This window comes from Puntigrus tetrazona, chromosome 2, assembly GCF_018831695.1.
Source record: "Puntigrus tetrazona isolate hp1 chromosome 2, ASM1883169v1, whole genome shotgun sequence".
NCBI lineage: Eukaryota > Metazoa > Chordata > Actinopteri > Cypriniformes > Cyprinidae > Puntigrus > Puntigrus tetrazona.
In genome coordinates, this window is record NC_056700.1 from 7,164,483 (window position 1) to 7,185,137 (window position 20,655).

The following is a 20,655-nucleotide window of genomic DNA, read 5'->3' on the forward strand; positions in this document are numbered from 1 at the left end:
TTGAGAATTGTATTTGTGCATTCGATTTATAATCTTAATTTTTATCATAGAAAAAACATATTAAATGTCATCCATCATTACATTTGCATCAGCTTTAGCTGTATATGAAAATGTAAATTTTTTAAAGGGTAAACTTCGCATTGTCTTGAGTTAATGAAACTGCATTCTTGGACCAAATGGCATAGTACTGTTCACGTGATCTGCGCCTTGTTTTGGCGCGGGACTTGGAAGTCGCCGGAAAGAAAGAGAGAGAGAGAGAGAAAGCTTAGCAAGTCGGAAGTTTGTGCAAGTTAACGTTATATTAATATATTTGCTGTTTATTTTAGAAAAATACGGGGCGATGAATTTAGTGTTAATGTCGGAATAAGCCTTTAAGTTAAAGTTAACTTGTGAACTCTACGCGGTAACCGTTTATACAGATACAGTTTGCTGGGACAGTGTTTCTCATAAACTCGGTAAATAAACCAGGTGAGCTGTAATATGGTCATTACCACAGTAACATACGACCTATTAGATATATTAAGTTTTTACTATCATAATTACGGCGTTTGTTTGTTTGTGTGTGTGTGTGTGTGTGTGTGTGTGTGTGTGTGTGTGTGTGTGTGTGTGTTTTGTTTGCCGGCCGGCCTTATTTAGATACGATTCAACTAGTAATATGCCAGTTAAGCTGTAATTTATATGAATAATACTACTTAATGTCATTCAACAGTTTCCCACATTATAGCTGTTGGATATTGTGGGATGAAATGGAAGCAGCTCAGACTGTCCAGAGGAACACCCAACAAAGTGTTGGAAAAGGCAGGGGCCAACACAGAATTCCCAGTGAGTGAAAACCCTTGTGAGAAAGAAGTGCACGTAATCATAACAATCTTTTCTTGTGCTTTAAAGAAACACACATTTTCGTGTGTATATTTATTAAGTACTTTATATTATAATTTGAACATTAATATTAGTTCTTTAAAATTGTTTAATTAAAATGTATATAAATGCCTGACATACAAGTTTTAATAAAAATAGCATTTAAGTAGAATTTAGGTTTCCCGAAATGCTTGCCAGTAAGTTACATGCAGCCATATGCTTTAATACATTTTCATTTAATTGGAATTAACTTTCTTTTACTTTTTCTCAAGGGAATGCATGTTTAGTGATATTTTAAATGATTTTATAACTGTTTATCAAAATAATTCAACCGATCTGATTCTTTTTTGTTTAGGGGATGTTCAGACAGACATTGCATACCTGTATGAAGTCCTGCCGCAGCTATCTCAAATTTTTCGTATTATTGATAAAATTGGAGAAGGTTTGTCATTATATTTCTTGCTGCTTAAATAGTGTATGGTGGGATATCTTTGAATACCCTGAAATCACACGATTTCTTGTCTTTGCTGATTGGCGAACCTTTAAGGACCTTTATCATCATTCCAGGTACTTTCAGCTCAGTGTATTTGGCAGAGGCACAGATGACCGATGGATCGAGAAGGATGTTTGCATTGAAACACCTGATTCCTACCAGTCACCCTGTGCGTATAGCTGCTGAACTCCAGTGCCTGACTGTTGCTGGGTGAGTAATGAAAATATGTTTATGTTTTGTCCTATTGCCATTTATTTTTATATATTCTAGCATAGATAGCTTGTGAGGAACAGTCTTGGGTTTTAGAGTTACAGTAGAGGATTTCTGTATTATATTTCCCTCTGCAGGGGGAAAGATAATGTGATGGGAGTCACGTACTGCTTCAGGAAAGAGCATCATGTGGTAATTGTCATGCCATACATGGAGCATCAAACCTTTGTGGTAAGTGTCAGCGATATGTGATTTTTCCCCAAATAATTATACACCATTAGTTGTTTCCCCAATACCCAAGATTTTACCCAAAAGTCTCAATTCCTTGTAGGATATTGTTGGCTCCTTGAGTTTTGAGGATGTGAGGCTTTACATCTTCCACTTGCTTAAAGCCTTGAGACACATTCACAAGTTTGGCATCATCCACAGAGACATCAAACCAACTAATTTCCTATACAATCGACAAAAAAGGGAGTATGTACCTGATGCTCATGTTTCTGTGGTTCTAGTGTAGTGGTAATAATTGCCTAACCAGCTTAAATGAGTGTTAGATGATAGCAAAGTGGGGGAAATTAACTTTTAATATTGATATCACCAGTTTGGTGCTGAATATTGTACTTTCCATAAAGATACTTTCTTCTCACCTTTATGCTGTTTCAAACCCATTAGGCTTTTATAATTAGAAGTTTTATGATTTTTATTGAAACCTGAGTTTTGCTCTTTTCTGTTCCTAACTTGGATTAATAAATATATGAAATAAGTCTTTAAGTTTTGATTTATAGACATTTTATACACAAGTCTATTTAGATTTGAATTTTGAAATTTTGGGTTGGAGGGGTTGTAAGCTACATGATTAGTTTAGGAAAAGGATAGGATGGTATTCAAATAAAATAATGGAGCAAGGGGGCCTCGGAATCAAATAGGTTGAAAACCACAGGAATGGATCCAAGTAAACTGAGGCATGCTGATTTCGATCTCTCACTTTTCTCAGGTACGCTCTAGTGGATTTTGGCCTGGCACAGGGCACTCCTGATACACAGATAGAACTGCTGAAGGTGGTGAAATCAAAAGCTCATAAAGGTGGTGGGTCATCTAAGATGGTGGAGGAATCATTTGGGAAACAGAAACTTGTGCCCTTACCACCCAACACCAGAAACACCTCTCTACAGTCCAGCACTAAAGCACCTGCTAAAAGACCATGCCCAGCTACACGCATTAAACACAGCAAGGTGTCTGCACTGGTTTCTTTGTTAAATAAAGGTTCTATGATGATGATGTTGGTTGAGTCAAATAAGGGGAATACTGTACGTCCAAGTTTACATACTTATATTGTTTTATTTTGACAAACTTGTCAAAACTTATGTCCTTCCTCTCAAAGGAACTGTTGGAACTTGATAATGCACCACGGTCTGTATTTGGGGAGAAAAACGTAAATGGCACAAACTCTCATAAACCTGGCACTGACAAAGTTGAGGTTAGCATCTATTTTCACACTGGTTGCATCTGACACTGTTTGAATAACTATAAGCTCTTCACCTGTCAAATTGTATTTCAGGGACAGTTTTCAAAACCAAAACGAGAAGGGTTAATTCCATGCAAAATTGTTTCTTCAAAACACTGTTCAGTACCAGCGAGAACACCACTGAATCAAAGACAGAAAGCCCCGACTGAGAGTCAAAAACCCAAACCCCCAGCTGTCAGCCCGAGTCTCACCTGCAGCTGCTACATGACTGACCGGGTCTGCAACATCTGCCTGTCCAGGTACATACACTTAATCCAGTCATATAGTAGATTTTTATTTTTATAAAGCCTATTTATATATAAATATATTTAAAAAAATTATATATATATATATATATATATATATATATATATATATATATATTATTATTATTATTTTATTTTATTTTATTTTATTTTTTTAAACAAAACAAATCTCTTAATATTTTAATCTTAATTTCTAAGACCTAGAAATAAAATGCATCGTTTTTTTGCACATGCGGGTCAGTTTAGAACCATGATTTGTTAACAGTGCAAATCTGATATTGGCCACATTTCATTTAATAATGTAAACACAATTGAACACACAGGCTCACAGTCTGTATGCAGTTTTAATGTTAAGTAAAGGTAGGAATGATTAAGTAGTATTTCAAGATGGACACTTTTTGGACTGAAGAATTTTGTTTACTTTTTATCATTTATATAATGTGGATTATCCTCATCTTTAGACAAATTATGTATGTCACATTTGATACATCAGGCTGTTTAGGTACAATTATTTGTACATCTCTCATTCATAATTGTATTGCAAGTGCCATTGGATAATTTTTTATTTTTTTTTCCCAAGAATAGTGTTTCAATTCAGCATTAATTTAATAGAACATTTTGTTTTCCCAGGAAACAGCAGGTAGCTCCGAGGGCTGGTACCCCAGGCTTTAGGGCTCCTGAGGTCCTGACTAAGTGTCCTAATCAGGGAACAGGTAAAACTACCAAAAGACATCTTTATTTGTTTCTTATTGTTATTTGGGATGTGATTTGTCAGTTTCCAGCGTTACTTGGAAAAGTACAATGCCACTTGATCTAGACTTCCAACATAAAGGCACACAAAAGTAAACACTATCATTAGAAATGATTTAAGTCAAAATTGGACACATCAAGAAATCTGTGTTTGATATTCTGTGCTAATGTCATCATTTCTGGATTGGACAATAAAATGTAATACACAGATACAAAGTGGATTAGTAACTTTTCAAACCAAGCAATTTTGTGTTGCTCTAAGATGAAATGTCGTATGACTAATTCGTATAAAAGTAAAATCTGCATGGTGAACACAAAATTCACCATTGTGTGCTTAACTTTTCAAATGGCTAGATTTCACCTGAAGTTTCAGTGAGCAACAGTAAATGTACATCACACTGAAAGTGCAGCCACATTTCAAAATCAGATTGATTCTGTTTTGCTTATTTCAAAGGATATATATTTTCACGTAATAACAATAATACATTCTGACTAATGAAGCAACATGTCTCTGCAGCTATTGACATGTGGTCAGCAGGTGTCATATTGCTGTCACTGCTGAGTGGGAGGTATCCATTTTTCAAAGCCAGTGATGATCTGATCGCTCTTACTCAAATCATGACCATCCGAGGATCTAAAGAGACGATAGAGTCCGCTAAGACCTTCGGTAAGTCATTGTCTACAGGCTTAAGGGTAAAGGTGTCTCCGTATAATGTTGTGTATTGATTCTCATCTTGTATTTTGCACCTCGAGTTGGTTTTTGGAATTCTATTTTGTATGTCTGGTTGCAGGTAAATCTATAGTGTGCAGTCGTGAGCTTCCTCGGTTGGATCTGAAGATCCTTTGTGAGACTCTAAGAGGTTTGCGATCATGGGATGACAGCTCACTTCCTGCTGAGTTTCAAGCCTCGCATAACCCAGCAGAAGGAAAACAGGATGCAGGGAGTCCTGTTAAGAAGCACAAGAGCTCTTTCAAAAGCAGTGCAGAGCAGCGGGAGATGGGCTGGGATAAAGTGCCTGATGATGTGTATGATCTCCTGGACAAACTCTTAGATTTAAACCCAGAATCGAGGATAACCGCTTCTATGGCACTGCAGCATCCACTTTTCCAAGATATGACTGATTAATTTTTGTGCCGTCTTTTAATTTGGTATTATTCTGTAAAGAATTACATTTACGCATTTAATTTTCTAACTACATGTTGTACAGCAGTGCAGAGCAGTGTTTTATGTCTTATTTTAGGGCTTTCTTAAGATTCACTTTTGAGAATAAAAAGCTGTTTACAGTCAATTGTTCACAGTTCATCTTAGAGAGTGCTTCTTGCATGTAAAGTTCTGACACATTTTGGGATTTCATTTACGTCAGCTACAGTTGTAAATTTTTTTTTTTAAATCAGCTGCTATTATTTTGTTGTCTGTACTCTCTAGTTTGTAAATAAATGTAGGATTGTTCATCACTGGTACAATATAAGCTGTGACAACTTCAAGATGCCAACCGGTGGCATGATCCACATTTTTTTTTAAGATACTTGTTTTACATGCTTAATTGTAGTTACTTTTAGATATTTAAACATGTATACATATTTATTGCCTTTTAATAAAACCCTTTTTCACACGTAAAAAATAATGTCTTACTGCATCAATTTACAAAAAATATGTAAAGATAGTGGAATATATTTTCTCAAAATCCCATGTCATAAAAGATGAAGTGCTGTAAAGAGTATATTGGCTGATTAGATCTAAAATGTTAAATTTCTGCTTTCTCCGTCTTCCCTGTTCCCACATTTCAGACCTCATCAAATATTTTTTTAAGATTGTTTATTAGTAAAGAAAATACCATACAAAACCTACTAGCAGTTGCCTAGTGCTTTTCCAATACAAATCAGACTGGTCTACCTTTTCATAACTGAATATAAGTCCCCCTCTCCTTTCCTCCTTCAAAACAATCCATTAGATCTTAGCAAATTTCAGGTGACCTATTTTGATGTCAAAAAAGTGAGTGGAATAGTTTGCATCTATGGTTTTATGAATTTGTTTTAAGAAGGTTGAAAGCTGTACTAAAGGTAAATAGTGATCTAAAAAAAAAACTAAAATTTTGATATATGTGCATTACACAGTGTTTAGTGAATGAGACCCCGTGTGAAAACAAAAACTGCATCTGAAAAAAACTGGTATTTACTCAAAGCAAAATCAAAAGAGAACAACATTGTTAAATATTTCCCTCACAAAAGAGCAGCCAAGAAAAATGCAGGTACATCTTAAAGCTCTAGGTCATTTTCTGCTTCAATCTTAATCTGCAATACATTTGCATAGTTCACAGTGTTTGTTTTCTAGCTGAACATTTCAAACCTGAAAATAATTATAAAACAACCACATACTGTACTGTCATATACGTTTATAGGTGAGCTAACATGACTTCCTGATGTACAAATAAATTTGCCCAATTATATATATAATTGTTACAAATACAATTTTTTGTTTTCTCACTGTCTATAAACTACAGTAATATGTTTCTGTATTAATGATTTGCAACTGGAGCCAGAGTAAACAGAGGAAATACCGCAAAAGAAAAAAAAAAGTCCATGCTTTGCTCCCCGCCCTAGTGCCTTTTAGGGTGTTTAAAAGAATCCGCTTCAAGAAGAGTGGCTATGTTAACCAAAAGGAAAGATTGTACGATCTCTCACATCATGACAGGGGACTTTCTTTAGTCTCGATTATCTCCTCGATTCTTGCCAAGACACTCTCTATCAGATCAAATGTGAAGACAGCCGACTGCAGAACCTGCAGAAATGGCATGCAAACACCATTAACTTTGTTCACTGTATAGCAGCACTATTGCGGATTTATACACAAAATAATATACCTGAATTTGCATTTCTGGAGTCATGTTAGGCAGCTTCTCATTGTCAACAGTTACTGTGCAGACTGATGCTTTAGAGTCTGTTGAACAAAAAATGAGTCAATGGCCTGATTACAAAACATTTATGTGACAGACTACATTCACACAGCATAAATATGTTAAATATGGTTACTTTTATGAAGAAAACTATATTGCACCTTTTGAACTGATTTTCTTTTTTTCTTTTGCACTCTTCAGTTCTGCCTCATAATGTGCTTTGGACATGTTCAGACCAGTCCTCAGCGGCTTCAGATAGTTGTCCTCAATCTTATAAAGCTCTGTCCAGATTCCTGTCTGAACAAATAAGAAAACATAAAAACAAAAAAGTGCACATTTGCAATGTGGTGGAGTGGTTCTCAATATCTGCGACTACAAGGTCCCCCTTTGACAAAGAAATTATTTAAAGGACACTCTGTTATTTCTGCTCTAAAGACTGATTTTATATTTGTGTATTTACAGAAACTACTTGTGAAAGCATATTAAAATGTTAGCAATAATAATACTATCATTATTATTATAAATGATTAAAATAATTACACAATTCCACATCTTCAATCCATTATTCCACTTTTTAATCAATTACACCATTGAATGTAAGTGACTTTTCTATTTGTTTGTGATTACTTCTATTCTCACAAATAGCAATTTCTCATCAACAGGGTAAAATATTACTTGAAATAAACTTATAATGTGAAATGTAAAAAACTAAACAGACTTATTTCTGCTTTTTATTTCTAATTTTCATTTTGTTAACTTGTTAAACTAAAACTGAAATAAAAATCTAAACTAAAGTATGGCATATACAATGACAAATATACAATACATACAATGACAAAAACACAACAAAAATAACTGCACAAAAAGAAACCTTTAACTAAATTTAAAATGAAAACAAACTTAATTCAAAAAATAATGAATACATTTTTTATCTATTTAATGCTTGTTGTTTCTTATTATTATTTTCAAATAGATTGAAGGTGTGCTAATGCCCCCTAGTGGCTCCCAGAACCCTTTGGTTGAACTACTGATGTCCTGCATAGTCACTAGATGATGGAAAGAGCTTACCTCATTCTCCCATTCTTTATCTCGGAGGAGCATGTATCTCAGGAGGTTCAGTGATTCCATTATCCTGTTCGATATCGATAGCGGTTTTGTCAAGACAAATGACTGCCACTGAACCAAGCGCAGTTGCAGAAAGACTCACCAGAAAGGGTCTCACCTGTCTAGGTTCTGCAGCAGGTCTGTTTCTGGTCCGTGTGGAAGGCACAGCACCAGCCGCAGCAGCGGCAGCAGATGTTTGCCCAGGAACCAATCATTGCCATTACAGGGCTGAAAAATACAATATCATCAAAACCATAAACGGGGGAACAAATTTAAGAAGGTTAATTCTGATACCATGGTGCACATTACCTTGAGTGAAAAGTCAATCTGGTTCTTAATGTTCTTGATTATATATCCCTCCACCCCTGCATGGTGACTTGTTTTCAACATGCCCCTGAAAATGGCAGAATATCATTTACTGAACCTTTTACTAATGGCCAGATTTACCAGCAGCTGCGTCCTAAATGCGTCACTATAATTTATATGCTTCATTTCAAAATTGCATTATTCGTTACTTTAAAGTGCAGACATGATTTACCGGTAACCACATTTGTTGTTCGTTATTTTAAATAGCAATTATATTTGATTTTATTAATGAACTGTCCTAATCTGCAAAATATAAATTCACATTGTTAGAAAAAAAGATCTACAATGTTTTGTGTCGAACCAAACAACGAGAAGTTTAAGTTTAAATGTTAGAATAAATGCTTACTTGAAAAACTTGTATTTGGCCTCTGTGTTGAATTTGTCAATACTCAGCTGAAACACTTTCAGGCCTTTAGTTCTCTTTTGTGGGACAAGACAAATCAAAAATAACACTTTTTGCATGATTGCATTATTAATAAACACATTGTATTAGTACCTCCGCAAAAAAAGGTCTCACTTACCAAAGTCTGGTCTGGACACAGTGTCATTACTTTAACTAAATTCTAAAGAGACAACAGAACATCTTAGAACACCTAAAAGAAAAAAAACTACTGCTAAAATGTCATTAGTTGTATTTTTTTTACCTGTGGAACACTAAAAAATGTCTTCAGCTCCAAAAGATCTACTGATAGACTGTTATCTTCCACTCTGATGAGACTTTTTTCATACAGTTCCTATGATGAAAGAATAAAAGGAATATTACAATCACATGTAATAAATTGCTATCAATCTCTGTATAAAACATAAACACAATGCGTTACGGTTTGTTCACTCATACCAGTCCTTTCTGCAGACGGGATTCTTCAGTTCTGTGGACGCAGATCAAATTTGTTTGTCAGATGATTCTCATTTAAATATTCATATTTATCGTCATACCTTCATAATTACCTGCTTAAAAGCAGCTCGATATATTCCATATTGCATTGCAGAACAAAAATCGGACTGAAAAAAAACATTTAAAAATGTCAGCAAAAACATTTGCTTTGTCTTGCTTAATACCAATATAATCAGCATGATGAGCAGCTTCACTCTTCACCTGAGAACAGCTGGAAAGATGTCCACAGCTATATGATCCACAAAAAGCAGGTGGGACAAGCAGGCCAGCGACTCCTTAGGGTATCTTACCTCCTCCTCAAGAAAACCGGGGACCTCCCTTCTCTTCAGTACATTACGACTTAACAAACCAGTGAGTGACTCACCAATACTCGACAAAATGACCTGTAGACATAATGCAGATAAATTATGAAAGTTTACATCAAGGCAATTATATTGAAATGCATTGATGCAACTGAATTAAAGCACCTTACATTACTGTTAAAAAAAATTGGTTTCGGTATGATTTTTCAAAGTCTTTTAGAATGAAGAATTTATTTGTAAGAAATATAATTATATTAGGAAACATTGTTACAATTATAGCAATTTAAAATAGCTTTTTCTATTGTTGATTTTTTCTTGTAATTTTCTTCAGTGTCAAATGGTCCTTTAAAAATCAATCTGTGTTTTCTTATTAATTTACTTTTTTTTTAGGATACTTTGATGCACTAAAATTTAACCACATTTATTTCTGTTATATAAATCTTGTTATATTTATAAAGTATTTAATATTGAACAATTTAATGTATTCTTGCAAAATATATCTTTATAAAATCTTAGCGATCACAAAACTTTTTAGCAGTAGTGTAAGTGCAATTAAATAGTTAAAAATGTGCAATAATACCAGTATCTCTGTAGCAAAGTCTCTCAGAGGGGATTTCAGAAGTGTGTCTGGATCTTTCAACTGTACCTCCAGTAGAGGCTTACTTAAACTCTTCATACAGCTGGATAAAAAAATATGATTAAGAAATAAATGGCCAATATTACAACCATACGCTATATTGCATAAGTAAAATACATATACATACTGTATATATATATATATATATATATATATATATATATATATATATATATATATATATATATAAACTCTAGACAACAAATTGGGCACCTACAACTTCAGTAGTTCCACTCTGAGCTCATTGTCCCTGGATATCCTGTTGTTATCTTTGATAACTTCCTTGATCTCCTCAACAAATGGCTTGACAAACTGAAGAAGAGCAGTGCAGCAGTGACACAGACCAAAAACATCATCCTCCTCCTGCTCTTTGGTGACAGGCACTGGCAATCTGGCCACCTGGCCAAGAAGTGTGGAGAGAGCCATGCCTACAGAGGAGGCTTTCTTTATGCCCAGCCGCAGCAGAACTAAGAAGGTCAGGAGACATTGAGGAGCGGGGGTCATTGAAACATAAACATTGAAACATCACCATTTAAAAATAAATATATAAAAAGAGTAACATGGAAGAGCTAGAATGAATGGACAGGATGGTCGGCTAGTTGGACAAACAACTGAGCAGTCAGTGAAACCTAGTGAGTTTGTCTAGATTGCCTCTAATGTTTGTGGTCAGTAAGGTGTTTTCTAAATCGTGGGACTAAATGACATTTTAAAATAGAAAAGAGCTATTTTAAATTGTGATAATATTTCACAATATATAACTCTATAATTGTTAATTGTATAAAAATACAACCCCATAATTAACAGCAGCAATGTACATTACATTTTTAAAAAGATCAAATCTAAATCTCTAATATCAAGAACATCAGGTAATGAATTTAAATCTCTAAACTCAGATTAGGTGAAATGTTTAGGTTTTAAACAGTACAAGCTTTTTGACCTAACTTGATTACCTTTAAAACATCGCCACAAAACATTTGTTAAAAGAATGTATGTATTTAATTTCATTAAGATTCAGTGACAGAGATGAAAAACCTGTTTGCAAAGGCTTGAGGAGAAGAATAAGTGTCTCGGCGATGGAGCCGGTATCAGCCTCTTCCACCTGCTCCAATAAGCCCACCAGCAGCTCTTTAGGACTGCAAACCTATTTCACAAAACACCACTGAATAAATGAAAGCAGAATGGAAGATGCATGCTGGCTATAACCAATTATCTCATCACAGTTTAAAAACAAATCACAAATAACCTCCAGCAGATGTGACAGGATGGCATGGCAGTGGGGAAGGTTTCTGTCTTCCTTCTTCAAGAGGATTTGTACTAGAGGTCCCAGCAGATTCCACCCCATGCATCTCACTAGGTTCTTGAGTAAAACAAAGATAATGCTTCCTGAATTTGACCTATTCGTACGTGACTCAAAAAGATAACTAGACACTGTTCAACTCACCCTGTTCTTCTCATCAACCAGGATGCTGAGAACCTGAGCACTGTTGCCTTGCTCTATACAGGTTCTTCCTGCAGTGAAGAATAAATCATAGTCTTCCGGTGAGAAGCCTTCATCTTTGGTTGCTTGCTAAAGAAAAGATTAATACACAGGTGACTGCGCGTGGCTGACACATTGTAACAGTATAGTAAAACATATACACTTACACATCTCTGGACGACATCACAGAGCTGTTCTAGAGCCATCTTGTTGGCCAGAAACGTCTTCTGCGATCAAGGCTTTCTGTATTAAATATGATATCATTTATAAAAGTGTAATAAAGTGCGAAAACAAGAACGCACTGACGTCATGATTTATCATGACATCTTTATAAGCTATCATACACTGTCCAGCTATTAACAAACACAGTAGACACACATATTGAAGAAAATATCCATACAATGAAAAAGAATCATAAATACACCTCAGTGTTCCTCACAGCGTCTGTGTAGATGTTAAACTGGTTATTGAAGTCATTAGCAAGATAGCTAAAATCTCTATACGACTGGCGTATTTATAATAAACGCTACAATAAGATTATGCTTTCGGGTAGCTTTGTACAGGCGTGGCTGCTGATTTATTTTGTTACTGAGATATACGTCTATTCAACGAAATACAAATTGCAAAAGCGCGCTCACTTACAGCTACACTTTTAATATGCAGCTCCTCATGTTTAGAAACTGCAGCGGAATTAAGCGTGTCGCTGGCCGCTTGCCGTAGTGCTGTGACGTAGGCGGAAGGAGTTTTGTTTTGAGAAGACGAGCATGGAAACGACCGGAAAGATTCAAGCCTCAAAATCAAAAAAGAAAGGTAATATATATTTAGAATTTTTCCCTCGAAGCGTTTATTTATCTATTTTTAACAGAATGCTTCTTTTGAAATGTAGGTGGTAAAGGAACCAAGGTGATTTCAGCAGCGGATGAGGCGAGAAAGTATGTTTGTTTACTTTAGTTGAGTAACACTTTATATGATAAGTTGCTATAGTTGTCAGAGCATCACGGCTTACATGGAGTGTGATGTTTGCAGGAGGGAAGCTATTAAAGAGGCGCTTAGAAAGAAACTAGAGTTGGAGCGCAAAGCCCTGCAGGTGGTTGAGCGACTGCTGGAGGACAGCGTGACAGAGGAGTTTCTCATTGACTGTGTAAGTTTCTCATTGAATGTGTTCAGCCGGAGATTTAAATAGTTGTTTGTTGCGCTTCAAAAATAATGTCCTGTTATTTGTAGGCGTGGCACATCACTCCTGCCAACTACAAAGATACAGTGGAAGAACGGTCCATTGCTAAACAGTGTGGATATCCTAGGTGTCCAAATAAACTAACAAATGTAAGAACCTTTAGGGGTTACACGGGAACTCTCTTCTTTCCTGCGTCTCATAATCAGTTTCTGTCCGTTTCATACGAGTTTATTTTATTACATTTCAGGTACCCACTCAGCAGTTTAAAATATCCACCAAAACTAACAGAGTCTATGACATTACAGAGCGCAAGGTATGCTACTATGCCTTTTAATAACTAATTACAAATTCTTAACAAATTTGTCATAATTCCTTCTGTTTGTTTAATTTTTCAGTGTTTTTGCAGTAATTTCTGCTACAAAGCCTCCAAATGTTTTGAGCTCCAGCTCTCAAAAACTCCACTTTGGCTCAGAAAGGAGGAGGGGTAGTGTATCTTTCAATAAATTACTTAAATGTGTTACTTGAGCTTAATATTTAGGAAATATGTACTTTATTCATAGAAATATTTATTATTAATCACAATCATTAATTATCTGTTTTATATAAACATATGATTAATAATAAATATTTCTATTAATAATTTCTTATTATGCATAGCCTGAATTACATTTGTAGGAAATATAAACCTTTTATTACATTCTTGCCGCTGTCGCCTCTGGCTTGCTTGGTTGGGGACACTTAACTTCTAGTGACTATCGTTGAATTGACTGCAGAGACCGTCTCTGCATTTAATAAGAAATTGGTCACTCTCGTCACTATACATCCCTGTCATTATACTGTACAGTGCTTTGATGCAACCTGTGTTGTTAAAAGCGCTATATAAATAAAAATGATTGATTGATTGATTATTATTAATTCAATATGTCCTTGCAGAATAAATGTATTAATTTCTTTAAAAAAATGAATATGTAGGTACCACATTTTTGAGCAGTAGTAGATTCAATAATAAGATATTTTGTCTTTTTTATTGTTTCATGTAACAATGTTTAGCATTTTGTTTCTAAAAAAAGTAACTTTTTTTTAAAGACCACCTGAAGTTAAGCTGATGAAAGAAGGAGAGGGGTATGTACATGTTCTTTTATTTGTATTAGAGAAATGTCATGGTTTAGTAGAAAACGTTTTGCAGTGACAGTGAAGTTATTAGATTATATTTGTATTAAGGGACTCTCTATTAAGGGATGTATTTTGTCTTTCTACAGAGGCAGCTCTGGACAGGAAATAAAGCTGGTAGACAGGCCTGTGACAGAAGCTGACATTGAAAATCCTGTCCCAGACGTTCCTGAATCTCACAATGACTCCCCTCCTCACAACCCGAGCGACCACAGTGACATTGAGCAAGACTTTGTCTCCAGTGTGGTGTCCAAACAGCATAAACACGTGAGGGTACACTGGGGAAAACTGCCAAAGAGGGACGAAGTCAGTGAGGAAAGGTCAAATACTGAAAATAAGCAACATCCAGAACCTACAGGAACACTAGATGGAGAAAACAATGATGAAAATAGATCTTCAATAACCCCTCAACCACAGATGGACCCAACTGCCAATCTGTCTATACCAAATAAAACCACATCTGCTGTATCTGATGTTGAAGGAACTCTGGATCTTTTGAATCAGTGTAGCCTAAAGGACATTGCAATCGACCAGGAAACCAACCTTTCTTCACAGCCTGAGATTGGAAACTCCACCCCTCCCGCTAGTGGTCTGCACATCACTCAGGTGAGCATGAGTAAGAGAGGAGCTGCCAGCCTCAAAGGCTTGTTGAAGGACCATAACAAAGCTAAAACAACTACATCCATCAGTGTGTGCCTTCTAGAGCATCTAAAGCAAACGTTTATAGAGTGGAGAACTGAGGAAACCACAAAGTTTCTTTATGGGCCTGATTATGCCTCTGGTACAGAGGTTTCTGCACAGGAAGTGGAGGAACTGGATGAAGATGACCTGGATGAGGCTGAGGTGGAAATGAGCTTGAGACAGAACAGTGGATGTTCTTCCGGACCCCTGTGCTTCAGCTCCTGATTTTCAAACTCTGCGGAAGGAGACCGAGTTGCTGGAGCTGAGAGTGAGAGAGTTTTATAATGGAGTATATGTTCTGCCTGAAGATGTCAAGGCAGATGCTATCAAAGACATTCAAGACAAACAGGTGGGAACTGAATGATTTGCCTGTCTCACCTTAAAACTGCATTTATGTCCAACATTTGCATTTGTAATGTTTTTTTTTTCCCCCAAAACTAACTTGAGACCTTTTTTACGGTGCTTTTTACCAAATGGTTTCACAGTGTTTTTAGTATTAGTGTGAGTTGCTGTTTTAGTATGATTTGTATACTATTATCATTTTTATTAATATCTTACATTTTATTTTAAGTTAACATTTGAATGTTTTTGTTCTTTTTATTAATAATCCCGCTATGAACTTGTGCTGCTAATTTTTGACAGTTTTGTTTTGTACTTTTTTTCTTTATTACTTAATTTTTTACAGAAAATGTGACTATTTTTTTATTTGGTTGTTTGTTTTTTGTGGGGATTTAGTGTAAACATATAAATACATTTTCAGGCCAGTGTGTGCATTCTGAAGTCTGCAGTTGCTTAGACTGTCCTGTTGTGGGTGCTCAAATCAAGCATGTTAGATTGGAGTTTCTCATATGAAAACTGGCAGCAATCTCTCATTGATTTCTGAATGTTATATTCTTGATCAAATCAAGAGTAACTTTTTTTATCTCAAATCCTGCAGGACAGTGGGAAGGACCCTCCTCTACCTTTGGTTGATTCTCATGCGCAGCATCTGATTCAGAAACGCATTGCTGTGGAGAAGCTCAGCCAGAGGTCAGTATTCAGCAGTAGTTTGATCAATAGTTGTATTTTCAGACACCATTAACAATTTTTTGCTCACACTATAATAATGTTATCTTATGCATTTTACCTGCTCGACATCTGTATAAAGGATGACCTCTGTTGCTTTTCTAGGATAAGCTAAATAAAAGACAGAGTACAGTTCTTAACCCCTTAGGACCCACTATATATATCAAGTATCTTTGTACTATTTAGTTACATTTAAATTCATATTTAATACAATGTAGTTAGGTGTACACACACTGTTCTTCACACTGTACCGATGCACCGCAGTAGTTAAATATGTCATGAATCTGGAGTTGCACTGTTGATCCTACCTATACCTTGACCCACCAGTAAACCTAAGCTAAACCTAACTATACCACCTAACCTGTCCCTAACTTTAACTATATCCCACCTTAAAAGTAGCGAAAGTGTTAAGTGTGTTTTTTTAATGCCATCATGTATAAAAGTCTGCTCCGTCTTTGTGTCTTTTTAAAGCTTGAGAGATGTTGTGGGACCTCTGCATCTAACGATGAATGATGTAATCAATGACATAAATAATCTGGTCAGGACATTCAGGTAAGAAACATTGTACTGAGTAATACATGTACATTACTGTTCAAAAGTATTAATTACTTTCATAATTTTATTGACTAAGGATACCTAAAATTAATCAAATGTCAATAAAGACATTTATAATGTTAAATGTTAAGATTTTTATTTCAAATAAATTAAAGAATCCCAAAAAAATGTTTTACATTTTGAAAGAATTTGTAAACAAAAGTTATAAGTACCACAACGTTTTTTTAAATCAATCGTTTTAAGAAATATTTTTAACCCCAAGTCAGTATATTGTCAACATTGACTTGTCATTAATATTTTAATGCATTTTTAGCCTTATTGATTTTATTTCTGTTTTTTATTTCAAATATTTCAGTTTTTAGTGTATTTTGTCAAATAATTGCTTCTTTTTGAAGCGTTAATAACATCTGACCTGTAACCTTTGAATAGTGTTGGATGACAGGGTCAAATCAGTGTTTTGTCTGTCTATCAGACACTCATTTGACCTTTTTGGCCTAAACCATGAAGTTTTGAGTTTCACGACCCATAAATTATGATTTGCCATGAAAGTGCTGTCAACAGGAAGTAGTGTGTCAGACTATGAAGATGATTTACCATGCCTCTGAAGGGGCACTTCACCCTTGGATTGAACCTGCTTCCAGGAATTCTATCTCTCCTGTTGAGAGCTGCTAAATCCAAATTTCGTTACAAGAACGTTAGATAAAATAAAACAGTTTGACTTTAATATTGCACTCATTTCCCTGTGTCATATGCATGCGCAAGTCTTCATGACTGTCATCTATGCACATACAATTTTTTATAGCTTTTAAGTGCATTTGAATTGTCATTTGTTTTAGGTTTACAAGCGTTAATATCATTCACAAAAGGCCAGAATGGACTTTAATTGCTGTGGTTCTTCTGTCAGTGTAAGTATCAAATTTAATATTCAGTTAATTAAAATTGCATTTAAAGGAGTAGTTCACACATAAATGAGAATTCTGTCATCAATTTCTCACCCTCAAGTACTTCCAAACCTATATGAATTTATTTGTTCTGTTGAACACAAACGATATTTAGAAAAAAGTTTGTAACCAGGCTTTTTTGGTCACCATTGACTTCCATAGTAGGAACAAAAATACTATGGAAATCAGTGGTGACCCAAACTTTATTTTTTTACAAACTTTCTTCAAAATATCTTCCTTTGTGTTCAGAAGAACAACAAAATTCGTACAGGTTTGGAAATACGTAACGATGACAAAATTTTCTTTTTTTGGTGAACCTTTCCTTTAAGCATTTTTTGAAGTTGCTATATTGTTGATGCATGGTTTATTGTCCCTCAGTACCAAATGTGACCAGATTACTTCCAACCAGAGTCAAGTCACAACAAATTTATCTTTTAGAAGTCAAACAGATCTGTGGGCTGCTTAAGCTAATTATCTACCACTGCATGGCTTTTGTCCATTTTCTCATGCATGGGAAAGTGCCACATGTGTTGGTATTTGCTATGAGAGTCTAGCAGGGCTGGCCCAAATAAGCTAACGTGTGCTAGTATAAAGGCTCAGAATATTGCAACCGCAGATAATGCTGTGGGTTTATCTGGGGATGACTGTTGATTGGGGCTTTATGGCACCTCGGTGGCCTGCTGTCTGTGCTCTGACAGTGAAAGTATGTGGTATACAGATCAACAGCTGGAGGGCCTGGATTTAACAAGAGTATACAGGAACAACACTGAGGAAATCAGGGAGCATTGTTTTCTCTTCAGGAACACACTATGCAAAGCTATAAGACCCAAGTGATTTATGCCTGTATGAGTGTATGATTTGTGTGCATTTCTTTGTGCTCCAAGTTAATATTTGTCTACTTGATAAAGATTTGTACTTTTTTGAGGATTGATTGTGGAGGTTTTGTTTTTTACTGATATCTATCTGTCTATATATACACATAGGACTGCATTTACAGCAATTTATTCTTGCTTTACATGTGAATCACGATGAACTGAGTTCAGATTCTCTTACACGATTCTCATTTTTCAACAAAATTTATTGCACTCGTGTACAAAAAAACCCAAAAACTGTACATACAGTATAACAAAGTACTGGAGTAACAAATAGTCTCCCTTCTTTGTTTTTATCCTTAACGTGAGATGTAAAAGCTTTTAACGTAAGTTGTTGGACATTCCGAAGCGTTCCGTAGCAAAATCCAAATCAGACTCATGTGGCACTACCTACCTGCATACTAGCTTACATGTTACATCATAATGAAATTTTCTGCACGCTTCACTCTACACTTTTCCGTTGATTTACTGGTAGCACTTTTTATTTGTTACTGAGTCAACAGAATTCATTTCAGAATTCCATCTTGCAGTTCTATTAAAGGAAATGAGATTGTTTTGAAGTGCATATAATATATATGTGGTAGAAAAGGCTACACAATCATGTTTGTACAGTGCCAGGTGGCATGTATGACTTCCCTTAGGTTTATGAATGCTTGACAGAGCCACTAACTCTGAAGAGAGTTCCGTGCTGCTCCCTGTCTGTGTCAACAGAAGCTCGTATCTTATCACGGCCTGATTGCTCTGGATCCGTGATGCTGCAGTAACAGCATGGGAAACATTCCACCTGAAGAGCCAACACACAACCCCAATTAAACCACTCCTCATTTAAAGATCTGCCTAAAGACATGGCTCTGATTTATCATTGACTGGCTAGAGAATTTCACCAATTAGTTCATCAAAGAAAAGTTTGTTGGGTCATGGTCAGGCAATGGAACGACCAGCAAACACATTAATAATTGTAACATTTTGATTGTGGTTACAGAATCATCAGTTTCTTCCCAAGTCAGACTTGTACCATCTACACTAGACACAAGTGGCGCGGCACGATGCCACATAGTACAATAGAGAAGGGATCTCTGCAGAGTTTAGCTTACCATGGTCTTACTAGGTATTCTTGAAACATCCAGGCTGGTGTGCTGAGGCAATTTGGAGCTAAACTCTGCAGGACACTGGCCCTCCAGGATCAAGTTTGATGACCCCTGCAATAGAGATTCTATTGATTTTTAATCAGTGACACTGTCTACATGGATGTGTCGAGATGCGACCGGTGTAGGCACTGTGTTATTCGAAGTTTGTTGGGGAAGTGTGAACATGACAGTTGTTTTTATATATATATATATATATATATATATATATATATATATATATATATATATATATATATATATATATATATATAATTGTAGATCCAGCAACCAACTTAAGCCAGCTTGTTTGTTGGTAGCAATTGCATATCTGATAATTGCTCTTTTGATATTGATTGTTTCCATTGCCCTTATTTTTAAGTCACTTTTTGGATAAAGGTATCTGCTAACTGACTAAAATAACATTATCGGACATAACTTTATATTGACTAGTTTCAATGTATTTCAGACTTTTTTTTTTTTTTTTTTTGGCTGCTCATCTACATTTAGTTTGAGAGTCCTTTTGAGGCTTTCAATCTGTTTATCAGCAGTGGGCCTGTTATTTTCCCTTCATGAATAATTTGGAAGCACACCTCTCTGTGCCTTATGTCAGGTGTGCCACTGGCCTGTGGGCTTTTGTTGAGAGCGGTTCAATAATAGATAAAGCACCAGAAACTGTAGAACAGGTTGAGTCTGAGCTTCTGCAATAGCCCTTTTTCCTCTTAGAGGAAGAACTATGGATGTATGGCATCTTTAAAGCAGCATAAATGCAGGCGTTTATGTGTTTAACATTTGAATCATTACTTTTAATACCTAAACGGATCATTTAATTAACAGTTAATAGTATTGATATGATATATTGATTTGTTTTACAAAATTATAAAGGAGTAGATGTTTGTGTTGGTGACCATTTCAAAGCGCTATTCTCTATAACATTTGTTTTGATTCATATCTGTTTACATGTCTGTGGTGCTTAAGCTTTTTTTGGTTTGTTCAGATTAACAGAAGTGTCACCGTTGCTCAGAGAGTCATTGGCAAGTCCATCTTCATTGGAGTACATCTCCTCTCTCATGAGAGAGCTGAAACTGGAGGACAAAGATCTACACAACCTCGTGCTGCTCTTCAAACCGTGTTTTACTTCACAAACATAATGTACCACATGCACATTTAGAGTTTATATTAAAAGTGAAACAATGAGTCAGTGTATTTTTTTGAATGCTCAATATTGTATTTATGTAGTTAATGATATTTAGTAAAATTCAAAGAATCATTAATCAAATTAAGATGGTGCCGTTTAAAAATACTTCTTTAGTCAACAGA

General features: G+C 35.5%; 3 protein-coding genes across 8 annotated transcripts; 2 read left to right on the forward strand and 1 right to left on the reverse strand.

Annotated features, from left to right (window-relative positions):
* The first annotated feature begins 222 nt into the window (after nucleotides 1–222).
* Nucleotides 223–5,633, forward strand: cdc7 (cell division cycle 7 homolog (S. cerevisiae)). Of its 5 annotated transcripts, none has more exons than XM_043221724.1 (12): nucleotides 223–468; nucleotides 710–822; nucleotides 1,214–1,300; nucleotides 1,426–1,561; nucleotides 1,699–1,792; nucleotides 1,893–2,035; nucleotides 2,553–2,865; nucleotides 2,940–3,035; nucleotides 3,117–3,322; nucleotides 3,959–4,041; nucleotides 4,596–4,745; nucleotides 4,870–5,633. In XM_043221724.1, exons 2-12 carry the CDS (start codon nucleotides 747–749, stop codon nucleotides 5,202–5,204), a joined length of 1,719 nt encoding a protein of 572 aa, XP_043077659.1. In that variant the 5' UTR covers nucleotides 223–468; nucleotides 710–746; the 3' UTR covers nucleotides 5,205–5,633. The 5 variants fall into 5 exon arrangements, with proteins under 5 accessions (XP_043077659.1, XP_043077675.1, XP_043077691.1 ...); XM_043221732.1 differs by having other exon boundaries at nucleotides 224–468; nucleotides 2,553–2,790; XM_043221747.1 differs by having other exon boundaries at nucleotides 224–468; nucleotides 2,553–2,616.
* Nucleotides 5,634–6,456: 823 nt separating this feature from the next.
* glmna (glomulin, FKBP associated protein a) lies at nucleotides 6,457–12,470 on the reverse strand. 2 transcript variants are annotated; one of them, XM_043221712.1, is made up of 19 exons: nucleotides 12,396–12,470; nucleotides 11,921–11,996; nucleotides 11,718–11,843; nucleotides 11,520–11,633; nucleotides 11,309–11,417; nucleotides 10,494–10,743; nucleotides 10,220–10,319; nucleotides 9,539–9,720; nucleotides 9,391–9,444; nucleotides 9,281–9,311; nucleotides 9,087–9,176; nucleotides 8,964–9,005; nucleotides 8,789–8,862; nucleotides 8,386–8,470; nucleotides 8,195–8,304; nucleotides 8,041–8,104; nucleotides 7,134–7,269; nucleotides 6,940–7,016; nucleotides 6,457–6,857 (listed from the first exon to the last, which is right to left on the reverse strand). In XM_043221712.1, exons 2-19 carry the CDS (start codon nucleotides 11,957–11,959, stop codon nucleotides 6,762–6,764), a joined length of 1,779 nt encoding a protein of 592 aa, XP_043077647.1. In that variant the 5' UTR covers nucleotides 11,960–11,996; nucleotides 12,396–12,470; the 3' UTR covers nucleotides 6,457–6,761. The 2 variants fall into 2 exon arrangements, with proteins under 2 accessions (XP_043077647.1, XP_043077639.1); XM_043221704.1 differs by having other exon boundaries at nucleotides 12,178–12,430.
* rpap2 (RNA polymerase II associated protein 2) lies at nucleotides 12,453–20,532 on the forward strand. Its single transcript, XM_043221692.1, is given in 13 exon segments — nucleotides 12,453–12,563; nucleotides 12,640–12,685; nucleotides 12,780–12,894; nucleotides 12,978–13,076; nucleotides 13,175–13,240; nucleotides 13,323–13,411; nucleotides 14,014–14,049; nucleotides 14,187–14,954; nucleotides 14,956–15,127; nucleotides 15,716–15,807; nucleotides 16,315–16,395; nucleotides 17,235–17,303; nucleotides 20,333–20,532. Coding segments are annotated over 13 exon segments (1,833 nt in total). The 5' UTR covers nucleotides 12,453–12,517; the 3' UTR covers nucleotides 20,487–20,532.
* The last annotated feature ends 123 nt before the right edge of the window (nucleotides 20,533–20,655 follow it).

Bases quoted from the DNA above. Each gene is read 5' to 3' on its own strand.
- glmna (XM_043221712.1), bottom strand. From the start codon at position 11,959: ATGGCTCTAGAACAGCTCTGTGATGTCGTCCAGAGATGT. The intron at 9,177-9,280 runs GTATGAGTGAAC...CTTTCATCATAG, and splicing joins CCCGTCTGCAGAAAGGACTG to GAACTGTATGAAAAAAGTCT. The intron at 6,858-6,939 runs GTATATTATTTT...CCATTTCTGCAG, and splicing joins CTCCAGAAATGCAAATTCAG to GTTCTGCAGTCGGCTGTCTT.
- cdc7 (XM_043221724.1), top strand. From the start codon at position 747: ATGGAAGCAGCTCAGACTGTCCAGAGGAACACCCAACAAAGTGTTGGA. The intron at 3,323-3,958 runs GTACATACACTT...TTGTTTTCCCAG, and splicing joins TGCAACATCTGCCTGTCCAG to GAAACAGCAGGTAGCTCCGA. The intron at 4,746-4,869 runs GTAAGTCATTGT...GTCTGGTTGCAG, and splicing joins AGAGTCCGCTAAGACCTTCG to GTAAATCTATAGTGTGCAGT.